Below are 18,158 nucleotides of genomic sequence, written 5' to 3' on the forward strand. Positions count from 1 at the left end.
GGGGGGGGGGTCTGACTTTTTGTGACGCCGTGTCACGAAGGGGGGGGGTGGTCAAAAATCGTCCAAAATCGCGTAACGTCATTTATGGACGGCCCCTAATGCCACGATGGATCCCATCTCGCTGTCTCTCCGTGTAATTATCGTCATATATCCACTGCTGGATCAACATCAATGCGATGGTGGTGTCTCTGCCACGCGCGTGTCCTCTAATCCTCGTGACCCTCTCCGTGTCTCTCGGTGTCGTTCCAAGCGACTGATATCTGACCCATCCGACACACCCCCCCCCCCACTCCTGTAGCTCCACCAGCCCACACTGACCGGCGTGGTGAAGTATGGTAAAACAACAACCCCCTCCCCCCCCAGGACCCCCCCCCCCCCCCCCCACAATCGAGGGATATTTTTTTGTACGTTGATGGATAGGGAGAGGGGTGTGAATGATTTACAGAGTGGTCGAATATAAAAAAAAACTAAAACTATATTTTTTATTTTTATACCCGGTAAGGCTCACCAAGCTAAGTAGCTCTTTTTCAGAAGCGACTTGGCCACAAACGAGAACTCAACGAAGCGGCTTACCACGTGGACATATAAAGCGGCTGCCAAATACTCTAAACGCGTGATGTTTGACTCTAAATGTGGAGGGGAAAACCCTGAAGACCCGGAGAAAATTACACGCGACCACGGGGAGAGAGACACGCAAACTCCAAATACACAGCAGGCGTCAGGGTCGGGATCGAACCAACGCCCTCTTGTATACCAGGCCAGGTAGTTAACATCTGCTAGCCACTGTGATGATGAGAGAGAGACACACGCAGACTCCAAATTTACAGCAGCAGGCGTCAGGGCCGGGATCGAACCCACGACCTCCTGTAGACCAGGCAAGGTAGTTAACATCTCCTAACCACCGTGATGATGATGAGAGAGAGAGAGAGACACGCAAACTCCAAATATACAGCAGCAGGCGTCAGGGTCTGGATCGAACCCACGACCTCCTGCATACCAGGCGAGGTAGTTAACATCTCCTAGCCACCGTGATGATGATGATGAGAGAGAGACACCGCAAACTCCAAATATACAGCAGCAGGCGTCAGGGTCGGGATCGAACCCACGACCTCCTGTAGACAAGGCGAGGTAGTTAACATCTCCTAGCCACCGTGATGATGATGATGAGAGAGAGAAACGCAAACTCCAAATATACAGCAGCAGGCGTCAGGGTCGGGATCGACCTGGCACCCCCCCCATTCCTCCTCACCCCCCTCCCACCCTGTCCATTGCCCCCACCCCCCACTGCCCCTCCCCCCGCCGCGAACCCCTCCCCTAATTGCATCAAGCTCTATAACAATATTGATGCGATGAATAATTGAACGACGCCTAGAAACAGCACGGATCAAGGCCGCGTGGTGAATTATTGATGTCACAGGGGGTGGTGGTGGTGGTTGGTTGTTGGTGGTTAGTTAGTGGTGTTGAGGTTTAATTGTTTCAATTCACACTGGGAAGACAAACATTCGTTGTTGCCGCTGCTGATTGCGGCGGCGGTGGTGGTGATGGAGGTGGTGATGATGATGGTGGTGATGATGGTGGTGGTGGTGGTGGTGATGATGATGTTGGTGATGATGGTGGTGGTGATGGTGGTGGTGGTGATGATGGTGATGATCGTGGTGGTGGTGGTGTTGGTGGTGATGATGGTGGTGGTGATGGTGGTGGTGATGATGGTGGTGGTGGTGATGATGGTGGTGGTGGTTGTGATGATGGTGGTGGTGATGATGGTGGTGGTGGTGATGGTGGTGATGGTGGTGGTGATGGAGATGGTGATGATGGTGGTGGTGGTGGTGGTGATGATGGTGGTGGTGATGGTGGTGATGATGGTGGTGGTGATGGTGGTGGTGATGGTGGTGGTGATGGTGATGGTGGTGGTTGCAGTGATGCGTCTGCACCACGCGTAGCTAAGCGTGCTCATCGGAGGTGACGATGGTGCTTATGGTGTAACAGGGGGGGGGGGGCGGTAAGTCTGCCCCCCCCCATGCACCCCACCTGTGCCCCCCACCACCCGTGCCCCCACCCGTGCCCCCCCACCCATGCCACCACCCTACCCGTGCCCCTCCTACCGGTGCCCGCCCACCCGTGCCCCCCTACCCGTGCCCCCACCCGTGCCACCCCCCACCCGTGCCACCTCCACATTGGGAGTTGCGTGTGTTTATGTAACGTCGCCTTCGTGTGTGACTGTGTGCATGATGCGTGAGAGGGGAGCGGTGGCGTAGCGGTTAGCGCGCTGCGCTATGAACCCGGCAACACGGGTTCGAATCCCGCTCACGGCCAATACCAATACCAATGACGATTATCTGAACCGGTCCTGGGCCTCCCCTAGGTCGACTCAGCCTCAAATGAGTACCTGGTGCGGTGTGTAAACATTGCCACTAGGGAGACAAAGGCGGTCGGGCGTGGTGCTGGCCACCCACCCCCTCGTGTACCGTTCCGGCCTTCATAGGTGCTCGCTAACAGCACTTGCCCCTACAGTCTGTAAAGGCTATATGGGGGATCTTTATGATGAGTGAGACAGCTCTGTCCGCCAGGTGGCGCTAGCGGTGTTGAGTCAGCGGCACCACGAGGCCAGAGAGGCTCGTCCCAGCAATTCCCGGTCGTGGTGCCGCTCATCCCCCCCCTCCTCGCCATAGGGGCCGTCCATAAATGACGTCACGCGATTTTGGACGATTTTTGACCCCCCTTTGTCACACGGCGTCACAAAACGTCAGACTCCCTCCTCAAATATGACGTCACAAAGTTCTGCCCCCCCCACCCAAAAAATATTGAACATACTTCAAATCGCTTTAAACTATTGTCATTGTAGTGCGTATTTAATGTGGCGCTGCACTCTGATGTTGTAGGAGAAACATTTATTAAAAAGTCTATTTAATTAAGTAGAACGTGTTGTCTATACTTATTTAAAGTTGCGCATTTTGATGCGACGTCACATTTCTCAAACCCCCCCCCCGCCCCTCGTCACACATCGTCACAAATGTCTGACCCCTCCCCCCCCCCCAAGGTGCGTGACGTCATTTATGGACGGCCCCATAGAGAGACGCTCACGTTTGCCTTGTAAGCGAGGCGACATCTTCACGAGGAGCGCTCTTCACTGCTCGTTTGTCGGTGCCGCTGGTGAGGGTGTTGAGATTGCTATTCTATCGCTACGTGCACGGTCACAGTTGCTGAGAACTTTACTCCTACTACTCCGGAACCTTGTCGAAGACTCGGTCGCCAGCGATCACTCACTCACCCATACAGACACTCACCCACTCACTCACCCATACAGACACTCACTCACCCATACACTCACTCACCCGCTCACTCACCCATACACTCACTCACCCATACAGACACTCACCCACTCACTCACCCATACAGACACTCACTCACCCATACACTCACCCATACACTCACTCACCCGCTCACTCACCCATACAGACACTCACCCACTCACTCACCCATACAGACACTCACTCACCCATACACTCACTCATACAGACACTCACCCACCCACTCACCCATACACTCACTCACCCACTCACTCACTCACCCATACAGACACTCACTCACCCATACACTCACCCATACACTCACTCACCCGCTCACTCACCCATACACTCACTTACCCACTTACCCATACACACACTCACCCACTCACTCACTCATAGAGACACTCACCCACTCACTCACCCATACAGACACTCACTCACCCACTCACCCATACACTCACTTACCCACTTACCCATACACACACTCACCCACTCACTCACCCACTCACTCACCCATACAGACACTCACCCACTCACTCACCCATACAGACACTCACCCACTCACTCACTCACTCATACAGACACTCACCCACTCACCCATACAGACACTCACTCACCCATACACTCACCCATACAGACACTCACCCACTCACTCACCCATACACTCACTTACCCACTTACCCATACACACACTCACCCACTCACTCACCCACTCACTCACCCATACACTCACTCACTCACCCATACACTCACTCACCCATACACTCACCCACCCATACACTCACCCACTCACTCACCCATACAGACACTCACTCACCCATACACTCACCCATACACTCACTTACCCACTTACCCATACACACACTCACTCACCCACTCACTCACTCACCCATACAGACACTCACCCACTCACTCACCCATACAGACACTCACCCACTCACTCACTCACCCATACAGACACTCACCCACTCACTCACCCATACACTCACTTACCCACTTACCCATACACACACTCACCCACTCACTCACCCACTCACTCACCCATACACTCACTCACCCATACACTCACTCACCCATACACTCACCCACCCATACACTCACCCACTCACTCACCCATACAGACACTCACCCACTCACTCACCCATACACGCACCCATACACTCACTCACCCACTTACCCATACACACACTCACCCACTCACTCACCCATGCACTCACTCACCCATACACTCACTCACCCATACACTCACCCATACACTCACTCACCCACTTACCCATACACACACTCACCCACTCACCCATACACTCACTCACCCATACACTCACTCACCCATACATACAGACACTCACCCACTCACTCACCCATACACTCACCCATACACTCACTCACTCATCCACTTACCCATACACATACTTACCCACTCACTCACCCACTCACTCACCCATACACTCACTCACCCATACACTCACTCACCCATACATCCACTCACCCACTCACCCATACACACACTCACCCACTCACTCACCCACTCATTCACTCAACCATTCACTTACCCATTCATTCACTCACCCACCCACACAATCATACACAGACTCACCCATCTACTCACACAATTACTCACCCGCTTACCCACCCATTCCCTCATCATCTACTCACCCATACATTAATTCACCCATCCATTCACTCACCCACCCATTCACCTACCGGTCCTACCCAATCACGCACTCACTCACCGATCTACTCACACAATTACTCACCTGCTTACCCACCCATTCACTTACCATCTACTCACCCATACATTAATTCATCCATCCATCCATTCACTCACTCACCCATCTACTCACACAATTACTCACCACTTACCCACCCATTCACTCACCATCTACTCACCCATCCATTAATTCACCCATCCATTCACTCACCCACCCATTCACCTACCCAATCACGCACTCACTCACCGATCTACTCACAATTACTCACCTGCTTACCCACCCATTCACTTACCATCTACTCACCCATACATTAATTCATCCATCCATCCATTCACTCACTCACCCACCTACTCACACAATTACTCACCCGCTCACCCACCCATGCACTCACCACTTACTCGCTCACCCTTACATTCACTCACCACACTGCTGGTCACTCCACTTCTCTCTCTCTCTGCTTCTTCCCTCGGCGCTGCTCCACTCTGGAATCCACTCCTCCCATCACCGTCCTCGTCATCACCGTCACCCTCATCATCTCTCTACCCTCCAAGCTCTCAATTCAACAAGAGCCTCTCTCCATTCAAGGCACGCGTTGATACGGCCCTCTCATCAGTTGATAACTCTACTGGCCACTTGACGTCGTGTGCCTTAGGAGCAACTGTGTTCAGTTTTAAAAAGATACGATGTGCAAATTTGGATTTTGCGTGTCTCTCTGTTATTATCATCATCATCACGGTCGCTAGGAGATGTCAACTCCGTCGCCTGGTCTGCAGGAGGTCGTGGGTTCGAACCCGACTCCTGACGCCTGCTGTGTATTTGGAGTTTGCGTGTCTCTCTCTCCCCGTGGTCGCGTGGATTTTTCTCCGGGTCCTCCGGTTTTTCCCCTCCACGTTTAGAATCAACGTCACGCGTTTAGGGTTTTTGGCTGCTGTACATTTCCACACGACGATAAGCCACTTCGTTGAGCTATCATTTGTGTCCAGGCCGCTTCTGAAAATAAGCTATATAGCTCAGTGGGCCTTACCTGGCAAAATAAAATGAAAATAAATGAAAATAAATGCACATTCACTTTTATTATGGGGGAGGTGGGGGTGGTGGGGAGCGACGGTTCGGTCTGTGGCCTGACACAGGAGGGCGTGGTGCTTACCACAAATGGTTGTCAGTTCAGTCGAAGGTAGATGGGTTAATAACGGATTAAAACGTTCGCAGGGATTAAATGAACCTCGTTCTTCTCTCACAGAGGGGTGCAAAAAAATAATCATCATCAACTCCCTCCTTGTGCGGTGGCTGATTGATAACGCGGTGAAAACTGGGTCTGGCCCAACACTGAATCGGCCAGAGGAGCCTGCCACGTGTCTCCCGGGGCCTGCCACGTGTCTCCCGGCGCCTGCCACGTGTCTCCCGGGGTCTGCCACGTGTCTCCCGGGGCCTGCCACGTGTCTCCCGGTGCCTTCCACGTGTCTCCCGGCGCCTGCCACGTGTCTCCCGGGGCCTGCCACGTGTCTCCCGGGGCCTGCCACGTGTCTCCCGGCGCCTGCCACGTGTTTCCCGGGACCTGCCACGTGTCTCCCGGGGCCTGCCACGTGTCTCCCGGCGCCTGCCACGTGTCTCCCGGGGCCTGCCACGTGTCTCCCGGGGCCTGCCACGTGTCTCCCGGCGCCTGTCACGTGTCTCCCGGGGGCCTGCCACGTGTCTCCCGGGGTCTGCCACGTGTCTCCCGGGGCCTGCCACGTGTCTCCCGGGGTCTGCCACGTGTCTCCCGGGGTCTGCCACGTGTCTCCCGGCGCCTGCCACGTGTCTCCCGGGGCCTGCCACGTGTCTCCCGGGGTCTGCCACGTGTCTCCCGGGGTCTGCCACGTGTCTCCCGGGGCCTGCCACGTGTCTCCCGGCGCCTGCCACGTGTCTCCCGGCGCCTGCCACGTGTCTCCCGGCGCCTGCCACGTGTCTCCCGGGGCCTGCCACGTGTCTCCCGGCGCCTGTCACGTGTCTCCCGGGGCCTGCCACGTGTCTCCCGGGGTCTGCCACGTGTCTCCCGGGGTCTGCCACGTGTCTCCCGGGGTCTGCCACGTGTCTCCCGGCGCCTGCCACGTGTCTCCCGGGGCCTGCCACGTGTCTCCCGGCGCCTGTCACGTGTCTCCCGGGGCCTGCCACGTGTCTCCCGGGGCCTGCCACGTGTCTCCCGGCGCCTGCCACGTGTCTCCCGGGGTCTGCCACGTGTCTCCCGGCGCCTGCCACGTGTCTCCCGGGGCCTGCCACGTGTCTCCCGGGGTCTGCCACGTGTCTCCCGGGGTCTGCCACGTGTCTCCCGGGGCCTGCCACGTGTCTCCCGGCGCCTGCCACGTGTCTCCCGGCGCCTGCCACGTGTCTCCCGGCGCCTGCCACGTGTCTCCCGGCGCCTGCCACGTGTCTCCCGGCGCCTGTCACGTGTCTCCCGGGGCCTGCCACGTGTCTCCCGGGGTCTGCCACGTGTCTCCCGGGGCCTGCCACGTGTCTCCCGGCGCCTGCCACGTGTCTCCCGGGGCCTGCCACGTGTCTCCCGGGGCCTGCCACGTGTCTCCCGGGGCCTGCCACGTGTCTCCCGGGGTCTGCCACGTGTCTCCCGGCGCCTGCCACGTGTCTCCCGGGGCCTGCCACGTGTCTCCCGGGGTCTGCCACGTGTCTCCCGGGGTCTGCCACGTGTCTCCCGGGGCCTGCCACGTGTCTCCCGGGGCCTGCCACGTGGCCCCACAGATGACGGCGATGACAGCCAGGCAGGGATCGGAGCCTTGGGCCATCGATGATGCTGCTGCTGCTGCTGATGATGATGCTGTTGCTGATGATGCTGTTGCTGATGATGCTGTTACTGCTGATGATGTTGCTGCTGCTGATGATGATGTTGCTGCTGCTGATGCTGCTGCTGATGATGCGGCTGTTGCTGCTGATGATGCTGCTTCTGATGCTGTTGATGGTTGCTGATGATGATGTTGCTGCTGATGATGCTGCTGCTGCTAGACCAAGTATTACCGCACTCCAAGGGGAACCGTGTTGAATAAACGACAGCGTCATCAAGACCACGTGCTCCACCAGAGCGAGCTCGTCGTCACCACGACCCTTCTCCACGACGCGCCCAGGTGCACGCCCTCTTGCACAGAACTCCTCTCATCCGCGGTGACACGCGGGGGGCAACGGGGGGCAAGGGAGGGGGGGGCTACGTTGGGGATCATCCGATTCACCGCGATTCGTGGATCATCCCGCGGGGGGGAGGATGGACGTTTTCCGCGCGGTGACTCTTGTCCGCGGATAATAGGATGCCGCCCCAAAAAGACTTGTACAAAAAAAGTCGCGGAAATCACGGATAATAGGAGGAACAGGGCCCGCAGGATAATAGGAGTTTTTTTTCACGGACCCTACAGCTGCCACGGATAAGAGGATTTGCGGAAAAGAGGTTTGGCGTAATAGAGGGTTAGCGGATAAGAGTATTGGTAGATAATATGATTGGCAGATAAGAGGATTGACAGATAGGGAGGTTGGTGGATAATATGATTGGCACATAAGAGGATTGACAAATAGGGAGGTTGGTGGATAATATGATTGGCAGATAAGAGGACTGACAGATAAGAGGGTTTGGCAGATAAGAGGATTGACAGATAGGAGGGTTTGGCAGATAAGAGGATTGACAGATAGGAGGGTTTGGCAGATAAGAGGATTGACAGATAAGAGGGTTTGGCAGATAAGAGGATTGAGAGATAAGAGGATTGGCAGATAAGAGGGGTTGGCAGATAATAGGGTTTGGCAGATAAGAGGGTTTGGCAGATAATAGGGTTTGGCAGATAAGAGGATTGGCAGATAAGAGGGTTTGGCGGATACGAGGAGTTATCTTGCAGTAGCAGCAGCGAGATGCAGGGGTGATGACGTGGGCGCTGTGACGCCACTAAACATAACAACTGCGATGACGTCATCGCGACGCTTACAAAATAAAGTGCGGTGACGTCATCACGTCGACAACTTGTTTGGTTCGTGATGACGTCACGCGCCCCCCTTTCGTTTACAGCGAGAGAGCCATCACCATGAGAGCGCGGGGGCAGCAGGGCTGAACCAAACATTTATTTTTCGTGGGGAAGGGGGCGTAACAGATTTTGTTTATACATTTTTGTGGGGGGGGGAGGTGGGTGGGGAGGAAAGGGGCGGAAATATTTTGTATAAATACTTAGATAAAAAAAAGAAAAAATCAAAACTAATAGCTGGCAACGTGAGAGGTGAATATCGACCACTCGGTAGAACACGTGGCAGATCGTGGCAGGCGGGTCCAAGGGCACGGGGCTCACCCACCGGGCGAGGCTGCCACGTGCTGCGCCATTCCAACCCACTCACACTCTACCCCCCACCCCCCATCGCTCACCCTTAACCCTCTCCCATCATGATCGGACAGCGCCTCTCACACCCCACCCAACGCCTCGACACTACAACAACGAAAACCACAACAACAATAACAACTAAACCGTCATCGCGAGACGACAACCACGTTGTGCAAAAAACCGCGAGGAAGCACGGGGTGTCACCACACGTGGCCATGTGCGCAACAGAGGACGAGGCCAACAAAATTCAGAGGTTAGTCAGTCACACAGACCGTTGTCCAATGTGTAGGGTGACTGGAACCCCGGCCATGGGAATGTGGAAGTTTCCACCACTGGCTCAGGGCGTCCCAACAAAGTAAGAAGGTAAGCGCTGCTGGATTTGCTCGCTTGGGAGCAGGGAGACGTGTGATTTTTGTTTGTTTGTTCGGTTTAAAAATAAGAACAACACGGCAACTGCCAACACAACAACAACACCCAAAGTCTGTGTGGGTCGCGGTTCTGCCCGACACGCGTGTAAACGCGAAAACGGGATTCTCAGCGGCATGCCACGTGGTTTTGCACGCTCGCCGCCATATTGCCGCCCCTCTGTGACATCACAGCCACGCTACTTTACGACGCGCGGTGCATGCTGGGAGCCGCCCCGTGTTGGCCGAAGGAGGCATGCGCAAGCAGGGGGACTTAAAACCGGCTGAGTGGTGTTTAGCGATTTGAAGCTTTCGTGACTGCAAGGATTCATACTCCTCTTCTTGGTTTTTTCGGTAAAGTCACGTAGAAGGGAAGTAATAAAATAATAAAAATAAAACATAATAAAATTAAACAATTCTCACGACGTTTCGGCCACAACGCAAGCAGCCGTCCTCAGGTGAAGAATGAGACACTTCAAGCTAGGAACTTACATATAAGCTGGGTTGGGGGTGGTAGAAGAGCGCCTTAACAAAAAGAATGTGCATATCAAGATGAGTTTAGCATATACATGGGAAATACTCTTAGGTTTTTTCGGTAAAGTCACGTAGGCGAAAATAAATAAGTAATAGAAGTAAAGAATAAATAATTTGATAATAAAAATAGAACTAATAATTGAAATTAAAGAATAAATCACGACGTTTCGGAGGTAAAAATAAATAAAAAATAAAATAATAATAAAAACAATAGAAGTAATAATATAAATTAAATACTAAATCACGACGTTTCGGAGGTAAAAATACAAAATAAATAAAATAATAATACAAATAATATAAACAAATCACGACGTTTCGGAGGCAACACAAGTATCCGTCATCAGGTGGGACCGTCACAGCTAAATTTACTGTATCAAGTGAGGCAAAACTCCGAGAGACAAGCTCTTAAATACAAGTTAAGGGGGGAGGAGGGGGGAGGGGCTTATCTGAATGTGGTAGCCAATGAATGGAACGTGTTGGGGGGGGGGGCGGAGCTAAAAGAGAACAAAAGGTGCACATGCTAAAGGTGCACATGCTAGAAGAGAACGACACTGCGCATGTTGTTTTACCCAGTGTTGGTTGACAATCGGAAAACAAAAAGGAGAGTGCTGTTCAACGCTGGGGATGTCAACACTCGGTAAAGTAGAATTAGTACCTGTCAAATAAGATGGTCCAAAAATGTGTAGTTAAAACTTTTTTGTATGGTTAATAACAACTTTCCAATGATTACTCAGTTTGTAAGAACAGCACTGAAAAAAACCCAAGGGTATGGTGTTTAGCTGTAGCTGCGTTTATCGATATATCGCGATAATTTCAGAGGTGAATCCGTACCTTTGCTCTATGTACAATAATATAACTTAACATGTAGGTTTATTGTTCGTGATATATATTTTTATTTTTTTGGGTGTTCGCCCACGTACCACCACGTGATAATGTTAGGTTTGGGTCAGGTTGGCAAGAGGCTCTCACGACACATTTGGCCGGATCATTCCGTGGCCCTAACTCACACGGTGTTTAAACCGTCGCCTTACTCTGGACAAGTAGATTTGTTATTTTCTTCTGCCATCAAACGGTGACTTAGCCGGGCTCTCATGTCTATCGAGTTGATGGTCTCAGCCCGGTCACCCATGACTGTACGAAACAACCCCGTCGCGTCACATTTGGCAACATTCCAGCTCTGAAAATTAAATGAACTGTCATGCAACGAGCACATTACTCCCATATGGCAAAGCCGATGGGGAAAGTGCTGCCCTCTGCCATTTGCAGACCGGAAATCGATTGAAGGGTTTCCACAGGGGCCGTTCTGAGTGGACCAGATTGACCACTTGAATGAGATCTCAGCGGTATCTCCGTGATGTCCACTTCCGCGGGCCCTTCTGTGCACACCAGATTTGTCACTTGAAGAGGGAGATCTCAGCAGTAGCTCCGTGATGTCCCCTTCCGCGGGCCCTTCTGTGTACACGAGAGTGGTCACTTGAAGAGGGAGATCTCAGCAGTAGCTCCGTGATGTCCCCTTCCGCGGGCCCTTCTGTGTACACCAGAGTGGTCACTTGAAGAGGGAGATCTCAGCAGTAGCTCCGTGATGTCCCCTTCCGCGGGCCCTTCTGTGTACACCAGAGTGGTCACTTGAAGAGGGAGATCTCAGCAGTAGCTCTGTCATTTCCACTTCTGCGGCCCCTTCTGTGTACACCGGATTGGTCACCTGAAGAGGGAGATCTCAGCAGTAGCTCTGTGATGTCCACTACCGAGGGTTCCCTTCTCTAACAACAACACGGAGGTGGAGGTTGCGCTGGGGGGGGGGCCCGTGCCCCCCCTACCCCCACCATCACCACCCACAAATCCCAACCCTCCCCCCACCCCTGCCCAACACTGGACGCGTATTTGGTCGGCGATCACCGACCACGCGATTCGTACAAAACCGGTTTGAACGAAGACAAAAAAACACAAGGTCCTTGTGACGGTGTGTGTTGTCGCGTGTGTGTCGCGTGTCACGTGTGCGCGCGCGTGTCACGTGTGTGTGTGCCACGTGTGTGTTGTGTTTTACGTGTGTGCATGTCACGTGTGTGCGTGTCGCGTGTCGCGTGTGCGTGTGTGCGTGTGTCGCGTGTCACGTGTGTGTGTGCGTGCCTCAAGGTGAGGAGCGATGGGGTGGCGGTGAGCGCTGCGCTAGGAACCTGGGAGACCCGAGTTCGATTCCCGCTCACGGCCAACACCGGTGACGATTATCTGAACCGGTCCCTAGGTCGACTCAGCCTCAAATGAGTAACCCCCCCCTCCCCCCCGGTGCGGTGGCATCAGCGCCTGGTGGACAAAGTTGACCGGGTGTGGATGTGGCAACCAACTCTCCTCCACCCCCTGACCCCCCCACCCCCTCACCCTTCCACCCCCTCACCCCTAAGAATACTATAGTACTATACCGCCTTGAACTTTTATGTTTAAGGTTAGCGATTTGCTGTATTACCCGGCTGTACAGCAAATGGAAAAACACAATTACTTTACTGTGCAAGTTAAACATTTGTGTTTTAATATTTACGTGTTTATTTATTTATTTAGGGCCCCTTTACAACATCGCACGCTACAGACCCCCCCCGCACTTCGCTCCATCCGGCACGGAGGCGCTCGCTCACAGCACGTGGAGGGGGGCGAGGCGAGGGTGGGGTGCGGGAAGGTGGCCTGCTGAGCGTGCAGTGGTGCCAGAGATGAAGAGGATGCCCGCGTGTGTGTTCGCTTGTGTGTGCGTGTGTGTGTGTCAGTGTGTGTGTGCGTGTGTGTGCGTGTGTGTGTGTCAGTGTGTGTGTGCGTGTGTGTTCGCTTGTGTGTGCGTGTGTGTGTGTCAGTGTGTGTGTGCGTGTGTGTGCGTGTGTGTGTGTCAGTGTGTGTGTGCGTGTGTGTTCGCTTGTGTGTGCGTGTGTGTGTCAGTGTGTGTGTGCGTGTGTGTGCGTGTGTGTATGTGCCCGTCTGTGTGCGCGTGCGTGGGGAGCGGTAGTGTAGTGGTTAGCGCTACGCTGCGCTACGAACCCGGCGACCCTGGTTCGATTCCCGCTCACAGCCAACACCAGTGACGATTATCTGAACCGGTCCTGGGCACTCCCCGAGGTCGACTCAGCCTCAAATGAGTACCCGGTGCGATGTGTAAACATCGCTACTGGGGAGACAAAGGCGGCCGGGCGTGGTGTTGGCCGCCCACCCCCTCCTATGCTGTGCTGGCCTTCATAGGTGCTACTCGCTAACAGCACTTGCCCCAACAGTCTGTCAAGGCTACATGGGGGATCTTTGTCTTTGTGTGTGCGTGTGTGTGCTGTGCACCGTCGTGTCGCGCATTTGAACGGCACAGTTGTGATTCCGCGCGGTTGTGCTGCGCGCTTTTGTGCTTCCACGCGGTTGTGCCGTTCTCGAGCACGCCAAAGGGCATGGCAGCGTCCCGTGAACGGTGCTGAGTCGACTGCGCTGGACTCAGCACCGTGGAGTTGTCATTGCTCCGGATCGTACATCACACGGCGCATCATCCACGGGTGTTGTCATCGCTGCTCCCCCGATGCTGCTCCCCCCACGCTGCTCCCCCCACGCTGCTCCTGCTGTTATTCGTATCCACACGGTCCCCGCTGTCCCTGCCTGTGAGTCTGTGAGCAACAACGGTTGTTGTCATGCCAGTGACACACCACGCACTCACTCACACTCACTCACACTCACCACTCACTCACTCACTCACACTCACTCACACTCAGTCACCACTCACTCACTCACACTCACTCACACTCAGTCACACTCACTCACTCACACTCACTCACTCACACACACACACACACTCACTCACTCACACTCACTCTCACTCACTCACACTCACTCACACACACTCATACTCACTCACTCACACTCACTCACACTCAGTCACACTCACTCACTCACTCACACTCACACACTCACACACACACACTCACACTCAGTCACCACTCACTCACTCACACTCACTCACACTCAGTCACACTCACTCACTCACACTCACTCACACTCAGTCACACTCACTCACTCACACTCACTCACACACTCACACACTCACACACACTCACTCACTCACACTCACTCACTCACACTCACTCATACACACTCATACTCACTCACTCACACTCACTCACTCACACTCACTCACACTCAAGCGCTCACTCACAACAACAACCGCCATTCGCCACTAAGTGGCGGTGACGTCACCACGACGCTTGTACCAGGCTATGTGCACGTTGAGGCCACGTGTGGTGTCGAACGCCCGCTGGCAGGAGGTCATGGGACAGACCCAGGTGCCACGGGTGGACTGACTGAGACGAGTGGCTGATGCACCACCTGTGCCCCCTACCGTGCCAACTTGCTGTGCTTTAGCCACCCGGCGCTCCGCTCGTTGTTGTGAGCGTCACTTCTCTGCTCTCCGTCGTTGTTGGAGGGCGACTGCCTCCAACTGCCCAGTAGCGTCCTTCACGAGCCTCCTCCACTGAGGCCGATCTTGACACCGCTGGTACCAGTCATCAGCAAGTCCACTCAGCTCCACGTCCTCCTGGACCACATCACTCCATCTCTTTTCTAGCCCGTGCCGCGCCCGTTTAGTCCCCTCTATCCGGCCGAATATAAGCTATTTATACATGCGGTGGCTGGGCATGCGGGCTACATGACCCGGCCATCGGAGCCTTGCCTGCCGGAGGAGCTCAAGGATTCGTGAGCTCCTCACACATTCCAGCCTGGTTAAATCCAGGATGGATCGTAGGCAGGCCAGCCTAAATGTTTCTAACCGGCGAAGATGTTCCATTAGGGGGCTCCACGTTTCGCAAACGTAGAGATGGGAGGGAATGACTGTGGCCGAGAAAACCTGAAGCTTTGTGCGGAACGACAGACGAGGTCGCATTCACCAAGCGTTATGCAACCGATGAAAAGAGAATGCCGCTCGACTTATTCGGAGTGAGACCTCTGCTGTCAAACCGGAGCTGGTCATGAGCACACTGCCCAGGTATGGGAAACTCTCCACTCTTTCCACAACTGCCCCATCACCAATTGGGAGTTGTGGGGGTGGAGTGTCCGATGGTACAAAATACCCAGGCAGGTGTTTTGGTGGGGCTGATGGTAAGGCTCTAATTCTTAATGGCACGCTCCAGTCTCAGCAGCAGTGCCTCCAACTCCTTCTCTGAGTGAGCAGCAATTACCAGATCATCGGCATACATAACGTGCTTGACCAATAGGAAGCCATCCTTTGACCGCACCCGGGCATCGATCAGCCTCCCATTATATCTGTACCAGATGGAAATTCCTCCGGTACAGTCATCGAAGGCTTCACAAACTACGTGGTCGAAAAATGTTAAATAATGTGGGAGCCAGAGGACATCCCTGTCGCACTCCGAGGTGAACAGGGAATGGCTTCGACTCCCGGCCATGTCATTTTACCCGGGACCACACACCATCATGAAGGTCCTTAATGATCATGATCAGAGGGTCAGGGACTCTGACAACACAAAGAATAACCCAGAGCCCAGGCCTACTGATGGTATCATAGGCTTTGACTGGGTCAATAAAGCAGAGATTTAGGTCTTGTTGGAATTCCCTACACCTCTACTGTAGCAGACGGACAGAAAATATGGCATCTGTGCAGGACCGCCCTTTCCTGAAACCGCATTGGTGCTCCGCAAGCCTCTCCTCAGCGTGCCTGGTAAGGCGATGTTGAATAACACTGGTCAACAAAAAATAAAAAAATTTCTGGCCTGGACATTTGCAGCTGTTTTAGACTAATTTCAGGGTGCTGATTCCAAATTTCATCTCAGATTTGCTCTATCACATCATTTTTATGCTATCGGCATACCCCATTTTCATTGATTTTACCCGAAATTAACTCTGTCACGTATGATTGTAAGTTGTTGCGAGTCAGTGACTGCTTTAGTGTTAAAATATGGTGCTGTATTTTTAGGATAGTGTGTTTATAATATAATTTTATGTAGATATCCACATTTATTTAATATTTTTCTTCTGCAGTTTTTATTGAAAATGCAATATTTGATATCTCAAAAACCTGATGTGATAGACAAAAACTGATGCCAGATTTGGAATCAGCACCCCAAAATTACCTTATAAACCGTTGGAATACCTTATGCCAGAAAAAGTGTGTTGACCAGTGTGATCATTGTTACAGTCTGTGCGGCCTCCTTCTTAAAGAGGGGGACCACCAGGGCATCCTTCTAATCCTGTGGAACCCATCCAGTGGTCCAGACTGTTGTTATGATGTCATGTAGGGCAGTCTGTGCACAAACGCCACCCTCCCTCAGCAATTCGCTTGGAAAATCATCTCTGCCCGGTGACTTTCCCCGTCTCAGACTCTGGATCGCCTTCAGTACTTCCTCAAGAGATGGCACCTCAGCCTCAGCAGGGTCATCCCCACTTTGTCTCATGATGTTTTTTCCAGGCTGAGGCATTTCCCCTCCCCCAGGACCTCACAGAAATGCTCAGCAAATCTGCAAACCTGTTCCCGGGGGGCAGAGATTAGATCACCGTTCTTTCCTCTAATGATGGTAATAGGTGTGGTGCTGCAGGTTCCTTTTTTGATGGAGTCAAATAGCGATTTGTGATCATGGGCCATTTAGGCAGACTCCATCTCCTCAGCAACCCGCGACCACCACCCATCCTTGCAGCGCCTCATGGCTCTCTAAATCTCCGAGCGAAGGCTGCGGTAAGCCTCCTCATTCTCTGACCTGGGATGCTGTAGACGATGAGAGTGGGCCTGTCGCTTTTTCTCAGCCAGCCGGAACACCTCCTCTGTCAGCCAGGGTCTCTCGGGATGTCTGGACCGTGTACCCAAAGCAGCCATTGCATGAAAGACGCTGTACAAAATGAAACCATTGTTGTATGTGGTGGTGGTTGTTGTTGTTGATGATATTCTCACTCACCCTGAACAGGGATGCGCTCCCCCACTCGCCCCCCCCCCCCCCGCGTCACATGGCACGGATGCCCCCCCCGTTGGGGGTGGCCCCCACCCTGGGCGTCCCCCCCGAAGCCCCCCCTCCCCCGCCGCTCCCCCCCGCGGTGGAGAAGCGAACCCCGAGGCGCGCCGGGGGGGGCAGCGTCTCGAGGGGGCTCGGCGTGGCGCAGGGGCTCGAGTCGCCCGCGGGGGCCCCCCCTATGGAGGGGAGGTATGCGTGGTGAAGTATGGGCAGTTGGATCGACAGGCGGCGGAGTCCGCTGTTGGGGGGGGGGGGGGTAGAGGCAGGGGGGATTGGGGGGCAGAGGGGGGAGCAGAGAGTGAAGGTGTGTGGACAGAGAGTGTAGTCGCTCTCTCTGTCTGTGTCTCTCTCTGTGTGTCTCTCTCTGTGTGTCTCTCTCTGTGTGTCTCTCTCTGTGTGTCTCTCTCTGTGTGTCTCTCTCTGTGTGTCTCTCTCTGTGTGTCTCTCTCTGTGTGTCTCTCTCTGTGTGTCTCTCTCTGTGTGTCTCTCTCTTTGTGTCTCTCTCTGTGTGTCTCTCTCTCTGTGTGTCTCTCTCTGTGTGTCTCTCTCTGTGTGTCTCTCTCTGTGTGTCTCTCTCTGTGTGTCTCTCTCTCTCTGTGTGTCTCTCTCTTTGTGTCTCTCTCTCTGTGTGTCTCTTTCTGTGTGTCTCTCTCTTTGTGTCTCTCTCTCTGTGTGTCTCTCTCTCTCTGTGTGTCTCTCTCTGTGTGTCTCTCTCTGTGTGTCTCTCTCTCTGTGTGTCTCTCTCTGTGTGTCTCTCTCTTTGTGTCTCTCTCTGTGTGTCTCTCTCTGTGTGTGTCTCTCTTTGTGTCTCTCTCTCTGTGTGTCTCTCTCTCTGTGTGTCTCTCTCTGTGTGTGTCTCTCTTTGTGTCTCTCTCTCTGTGTGTCTCTCTCTGTGTGTCTCTCTCTTTGTGTCTCTCTCTCT

General features: G+C 53.8%; 1 protein-coding gene across 5 annotated transcripts in view; it reads right to left on the minus strand.

Moving 5' to 3' along the window:
• Window positions 1-9,125: 9,125 nt before the first annotated feature.
• GABBR2 (gamma-aminobutyric acid type B receptor subunit 2) overlaps window positions 9,126-18,158 on the minus strand; it is a 51,078-nt gene continuing 42,045 nt past the window's right edge. The window contains exons 17-19 of one of the 5 annotated variants that reach the window (XR_013640495.1): window positions 17,183-17,474; window positions 16,988-17,077; window positions 9,126-13,891 (exon numbers count right to left, since the gene is read on the minus strand). Coding sequence is in view for 4 of the 5 variants with exons in the window: in XM_078881746.1 (XP_078737872.1) it covers window positions 17,228-17,474 (247 nt within the window). In the remaining variant the exon portion in view is untranslated. Of the gene's footprint in view, window positions 17,078-17,182; window positions 17,475-18,158 lie in introns of those variants that run through there. The other 4 variants (XM_078881747.1, XM_078881746.1, XM_078881745.1 and 1 more) reach the window with 4 other exon arrangements.

This window comes from Lampetra fluviatilis, chromosome 62 (genome assembly GCF_964198595.1).
Source record: "Lampetra fluviatilis chromosome 62, kcLamFluv1.1, whole genome shotgun sequence".
Lineage (NCBI taxonomy): Eukaryota > Metazoa > Chordata > Hyperoartia > Petromyzontiformes > Petromyzontidae > Lampetra > Lampetra fluviatilis.